Genomic DNA, 7,052 nt, shown 5'->3' with positions numbered 1-7,052 from the left:
TATAAATTAATATACTAGTGAAAAGTATAAATTGTTTCTTTCATCTTGTGTGATGAAATATATATGTTAAATTTTAATATTGTAATTTAAATATAAATTAAAAGAGGAAAATAAAATAAAAAATTTAAAATTGGGTGAAATAAAATTAGCTAGATAATTATTTTGATGTGTTTTGTAAGTTTTAATTATAAGATGCGCTATTGGACTATATAAAAAATTATAAATGTGCATTATTAAATAATAAGATTATTTGGCATGAATATATTATATGTATAATTATGTTCTTAATTAAAGAATGTGGGGGCAAAACATGTGAAACTTAGTCATTAAGGATCGAAATGGGTGCTTATATTTCGTTAAATATAATGTTTATATTATTTTCTTCCAACCAAAATGAATTAGAAAATGCTGATACATATTTTTATAGGCAAACTTAAAAATGATTTATTTGTTCTATTGGGTGTATTAGATATATTAAAATGAATCCCATGGGGCTCTCTATGGGCTCCGAAAATTTGATGCCTCAGTCTTCTTCAAAAAGCACAAATCAGAGAACTTACCGTTAAGTTCTGGGTCAAATTTATAGAAGACAAAAGAGACAGTAGATAAGATGCCTCCTAGAGATTTCTCCCTCGTTTTGCATGGACTTAAGATCTGGTTGTCGAGTTTTTCGATAAGCGCAAGGCTCTATGGTTAATTAAACCCCCCCCCCCCCCCCCCCTTAGGCACTAATTATGCAGATTGAGCATGTAGTAACAACAAATTTAAAATTTTAAATTATGAAATTATCCTTATTAGCTTAAGAAGGGATGGTGGGGGAAATGGCGACGAACTTGATTAAGATCCTATAGTTTCTTCATTTATGGTTGTTGTGGCCCTTAGTCTACTTAGAGGAGGTAGTCGACCTAACCTGCTTAGTCTACTTAGAGGAGGTAGTCGACCTAACTTGATAGAAAGATCCTTGTCAGTTGCCATAAGTTGTTTCACCCAATGGAATCTTGTAGACTTGGGGTGAATGTCTGCCTAAAGGGACTAATCTAAGTCGGCAGCTTATTGCCCTATTAAATATGCTTTTTAGTTCACAAATCAAAGTGACAAAATGTCATTGGGAACATTTGGGCTACAGGCGTTATCCTTTTTTAGTGGAGCTTACTGGTTAAATCACTTGAAGGAGTCTATTGGTTAAACCTCCCACTTTGAAAGCTCTAATTTGAATATGAGTTAATTCTTAAGCAAAGCCATAAAAGAGTATTTGTGAGTATTTTAGAATATTGGAGTATAATTTTAATGATGGAAAAATCAAGAGGATTTTTTATTTTGATTATGAGATTCCTAGCCATTCACAAGGGCATATGCAAAATCCCAACAAGCACATGATGATGACATAAAAAATTTATAATTTGAATTCTTAATTTTAAAATTGTGGAAATTTAAAACTTAAAGTTCAAAAAGTCATCATGATGCTGTCATAATGTGTAAAATTAGATTTGGACAATTTCCTTTTTTCCTTGCACTTTCTTTGATTTGCGACCATTTTCTTTGTATAATTGACCCATAGATTTTGATGGATTAGAAGTCCTCTAGCATGACATTTGGATGGATACTTTAACATTTGAAATAAAATATAGCTAAGGTGATTAAATAATTTGAAGGCTGGAAAAGGATAGAGTAAGTGAAAACCTCATGTTTAGTGGAGCTACGCTAACTGTAGGAGTCAACCTTAAATTCTAAGGGAGTAGCTTAGGATCATGCAGATGAAATTATATAGAGCATTGCTTAAAAATTTGTTCGAGCTTACTCCTTGATGTGCTACTCGAACTGAGGCACAAAAGAAAAGCCTCAAGGTTTAATCGTCATTGTTGCCAGTGAGGCTTATATCCTTTTCATTTGAGGCTTATGCCTTGAGGTGTTTGAGGCATCACCTCGATCAAGTGATGCAAAAAAATACTTATTATATTATATTTAATAAATATGATACAATGCCTCAAAAAGGTCAAAAGATGATCAAGTGATGCAAAAAAATACTTATATTATATTTAAATATGATACAATGCCTCAAAAAGGTCAAAAGATAATTTAAATAGGATTACTTGATTGTGATATTAATCTTTTCATTTATTTAAATTATATTTGATTTCAAATAAACTGATAGAAGAATATTATAGTGAATAAAAACATTTTAAATTTTTCAATAAGATGGAATTCAATGATAATATATATGATGATTTTTTTTAAGATGATGAAAACAATGATGAGGCCACTATGAATCTTGAACCTCATAGAATATTTAAATTTTAAGTGAATGTTTACCTAAAATCACATTTCAAGCATTTATATTATTTCAATTTTTAAGATTAAAATTTGTTGTTTCTCTTTCTGTTAATAAAACCAAAATCAACGTATCCATAGCTTATGTCATATTTTAGGAATAGTTTTAATTTTATGATTTTTTTATGCTTACGACTTGATTCGTTTCAAGGCTTATGCCTTATCTCAATAAAGAAAATCGCCTCGATTCTGATTTTGCCTTTTTAAACTTTGGTAAAGAGCATCACCAACCTCTAGTATGTGTACAATAAGATGCTCTTGTTATGAAGTGTTTGGCTCCTTCTCCTCGCTCCATGATTTAAGGAGTTATGCCACATTTTTAGGTAATATCTCTCTACTATAATTTGTATTTAGGATTTTAAAATTGTGAGGATATATATATCTATATATTAGGTATATATTAGAAAGCCGAAAGGCGAATATATTAATAAAAGGAAAGATACATATGAGTTGGATGAAAGGGCCCAAATTGACACCCTAATCACCCACCATACAACACACACATAGAAAATACATGTATAAAAAAAAACCAAGATTAAAATGTAGACAGAGAAATTGTATGCCAAAACTCTGCCAACACTCGCAGGTTCAGTTAGCTTGCGAATGATCCAGTTTAGCTTTGCCTCTGCCTTTGGTTTTAGGACGAGAGCCAACTAACAAATTGTTTAGTTTGTTGCCATTACCTGAAACAACTAATGTATCATCCATCAAGTTTGGTAGTAAGCCTCCATTCTTCTTCTTCTTCTTAGACGTATAAACCTGTCATTCCTCATCCGAAGATTGACTCATCTGATCAGTGGATTGGTCCAAAGATTGCTGGTCAGGTGTAGGTTGTCGCACATCATGAGCCTCATGTGCCTGACTAACAGTAACAACTTGTTCGATCTGAGGAGGCGGTAGAAACGCAATAGAAATATTAGAACCTGTTACATTAATGATAGTTTCTAGGGCAGGTGAAGTTTGAAATGTCTCACTTGCCCGCACGAAAAGAGGCTTCATAGGAGGAAGCAGGGAACCTACATCATAAGCATTGTGTGGAGGCTGAATGGTTGACATTTTACCCGTGAGGATAGTGACATCTTCAGGAGTATCCTTCTGATGATCAATAGTGTCAATAAATTGGAGTAGATTAGAAGGAGGGGAATCACTGCCTTTGGCCGAATACTTATTTTTTGGTCTTAAATGGGGTGTAGATGGTGATATTAGAAGGAGGGGAATCGCTACCTCTGGCCGAATACTGATTTTTTGGTCTTAAATGGGGTGTAGATGGTGATATTGAGAAATGTAGTGACCGAACATACGACAATTCGAGTAATACAAAGGGAAATGCTCAATCACAACTCTTTGCCAATATCCATGGTGTAATACGCCTAACCAAATTTCCTCATAAGCTATTAAAGTATTGTCCCTTTCAATAAGTACCTTGGCTTTGGAGGGATGAGAAAGATTAAAAGTAGGAATGTCCATTTTGAGTGACTTACCATAGACTGAGGCAATAGAGTAGGATACTCCTGAATATGCCCTTCTGATGATCAATAGTGACATCTTCAGGAGTATACTTCTGATGATCAATAGTGTCAATAATTTGGTTTGCCCACAAAATAAAAAAAAAAGAAAAGAAAAAGAAAATAAAAACTATACTTATTTACTCAATTGATTTATAATCTTCTCCGCCCGCACCCGTTTTCACTAAAGAAAACCTAGAAAAGAAAAACTATACTTATGTACTCAATTGATTTATAATTTTCTCCGCCCGCACCCGTTTTCACTAAAGAAAACCTAGCCATCAGTGAAACTTTAATAACTATAAAAGATTCATATGCTTCTCATTTAGGATTTATGCTTGTGAATGTGCTCTTATTTTGTATCGCATTCCATAGAAAATATCTTAAAAATAACACAATATAACTTGCTTTGAATCATCTCCTAATATATATATCTACTTTTTATGATATCCAATTGAGAGGACTTGGTGGAGGCCTCAGTGGCATGGTCTATCTTGATTTCGTCGGTCAAGAGCTTGGTAGTAGATCCAGTTCTGTGAAGCGTGATCCAATGTATCACAATATATCAATACCTAATCTCTCAGTTTCAATCCTCAAGTCATAGCTATAGATTTCTTGTGGATCTGATACTTGTTGATGGCATTTTTTATACATTATTTGTTCATCTATCTTGACTGACACATTGTTGATTATCCACGTATTTGTTGCAGAGAGGAGTATGAAAATCGAAAAGTGTGGTCACAAATATGCATTCAAAAACTTGCCGAACTAGCAAAGGAGAGCACAACAATGCGTCGGATTCTGGATCCAATGTTTACCTACTTTGACATGCACAAGCATTGGGGGCCAAAACATGGCCTGGCTCTGAATGTTTTATTGAGCATGGCATGCTTATCAAAAATCTCTGGTAATTCATTCTATATTCAAATTTAATTTGCACACTTATGTTGAATTTAAATGTTTTGTTTCACCTTTTTCATTCTTATTCACGTTTCCTTTTTTGTGCATATCAAATATTCATTTGCTTCGAATATATATGAAATTCCTGATGTGATATTTTCCAATGTTTTTGTTGACTCTCAGGAAATGAACAATTTATTTTGGTTGCTTTAGTCAGACATCTTGACAACAAGGATATCATACATGATCCTCAACTAAAGTCCAACATTTGTCAGATTGCAACTTCATTAGTTAAACAACTACGATTACGATCCGTGGTTGCTGAAATTGGGGTTGTAAGTAATTTATGTAGACATTTGAGAAGAAGTCTACAGTTTACAGTTGAAATTGTGAAACCTGAGGAAGCTAGCTGGAACTCCTTGCTTCAAGATTCTATTGAAGATTGCTTATTGGAGATTGTTAAAGGGGTAAGTATGTTAATGATCAGAGGTGGTTTATGGCACTTGGTTTTAGCATTTTGAATTATTTGGTTTGCTGGAATTATAAGTTTATTTTAGCACAAGGAGACATTTTGGAAACTATTTGCTTATTTGCATTTTCTGTATCTCCTTTTGTTCTATTTGTTCCAGATTGGAGATGCAAGCCCACTTTATGACATGATGACTATAACCCTTGAAAAGCTTGCCAGTAACGCTGTTGTTGCTAGGGCAACAATTGGATCTTTGCTGATCCTCGCTCATATCATTTCTTTGACATCCACTCGATCACATTCAGAATTGGTGAGTCTATTTCTTTTCTTTTCTGATATTTGTAGCGGAAAAGTTTCTAATATCCTCAAATTTCTTGCTAGCATAATAATAAGTGAAAATTCTTCGAGGGCACAGCTTGGTTAATCATCAATTTTGGGAAAAAAGTTATATCTTTTTTACCTCTTTTCTTTTCTTTTAGTTTGAATTATCCAAATGTTGATTCTCTCTTTTTCTATGACAATGGAACTTGGTGCCTTTTGATGTCCCGTTCTCCAGATATTTCCTGAGGCGCTTTTGCTTCAGCTTCTCAAGGCAATGCTGCATCCAGATGCTGAGGCACGTGTGGGCGCTCATATGATATTTTCCGTTCTCCTTGCTGGAACTATAATTCATCCAAAATATGAATCAGAGAGTTTGTATGAAACTAAGAAACTGCATTTCAGAACTACACCGGCATTTGCTGCAACAACTGCTCTGCTTGAAAAACTCCAAAGGGAATATGGAAATGGGATTAAGAAAGGAAATGACATGCAAAATGAAACTAACATAAAAGAGATGTACAAAGGTGAATGGAAACATGGATGGCATCATAAATTTTCTCCATGTTTTCATAAATTAAGTTGCTCAATCATTGACAGGACTGCCATGTCGAACTTTTCGCATGAGACAGTAAGTACATTTTCTCCATTTCAGAATAGTTCAATGGTCTCTCCAACTTCTATGAAATTGCCATCCATACTTCATGATGCAAATAGTTTTGTAATTCAAGATATTTGGCAGTTTTTTATGTACAAAAATAAGTAAAAATAATCGTAGTAAATCTTTATACTGTTTTTCTCCATTTTATGTATTAATTTTAAGTAATTTATTTCTTCTTTTGCCGCTGCAGGAATCAAGTTTATTTATCTTAAATGAAGATCAAATTGGTCAATTGCTTTCTGCATTTTGGAGGCAAGCACACCAGCCAGATAACTTACCTTCAAATTATGAGGCCATTGCTCTTTCTTTCCACTTGACAGTTGTTTCTTTTCATCTTAAGGTAACTTAAAGGACTTTGTTGTTGCAGCAATAGATATCAATCAAGAATCAAATAAATCAGGCAACTGAATTACAAGTTTCCTATAATTAGGAGCTTCCTTCTTTAGTTTATTTACAAATTTCTCTCTTCTAATTTATTTATTTTAATTGTACATATTCTCTCCTTATCTAGATTAGGAATACTTTTTAAGTTACCTAAAAGAGATTGTACAAACTATTATTTATTGGAATGAAAGCAAAAGAAAAAGACATTCAACCTATTTGCTTGAAAATTTTGACCTGGTATCAGAGCCACGTCGAATTTTTTATGTATGAATTGTTTGTCTTCATCTTCGAGCTCATTCCATCTTCGCTAGCTGCTTCGTCTGCCTTCTTTCGCCATCGATTGCTTCGCCTTTGATTGCACTCGCTTCGTCCTTCGACTGCATCAATCTCCTCGACTACTTCGTCTGCTAGCTTTCAATCATTCGCCTTCGATTGCTTCGCCTGTTCAACTGTTTCACCTTGCTTCGTCCACCTATCTGCGTCTGAT

At 33.8% G+C, this 7,052-nt stretch overlaps 1 protein-coding gene across 1 annotated transcript in view; it reads left to right on the top strand.

The window, feature by feature from the left end:
• Positions 1-7,052, top strand: part of LOC110030690 — an 86,109-nt gene that overhangs the window by 54,092 nt on the left and 24,965 nt on the right. The window contains exons 10-14 of the mRNA XM_020733533.1: positions 4,544-4,740; positions 4,917-5,200; positions 5,363-5,512; positions 5,759-6,151; positions 6,372-6,521. Of these exons, the coding sequence (XP_020589192.1) occupies positions 4,544-4,740; positions 4,917-5,200; positions 5,363-5,512; positions 5,759-6,151; positions 6,372-6,521 (1,174 nt within the window). The remainder of the gene's footprint in view (positions 1-4,543; positions 4,741-4,916; positions 5,201-5,362; positions 5,513-5,758; positions 6,152-6,371; positions 6,522-7,052) is intronic.

The sequence above is a fragment of the Phalaenopsis equestris genome, unplaced genomic scaffold (assembly GCF_001263595.1).
Source record: "Phalaenopsis equestris unplaced genomic scaffold, ASM126359v1 Scaffold000753, whole genome shotgun sequence".
Classification (NCBI taxonomy): domain Eukaryota; kingdom Viridiplantae; phylum Streptophyta; class Magnoliopsida; order Asparagales; family Orchidaceae; genus Phalaenopsis; species Phalaenopsis equestris.
The sequence above is the reverse complement of the archived record's forward strand: the minus strand, read 5'-3'. Positions and strand labels throughout refer to the sequence as shown.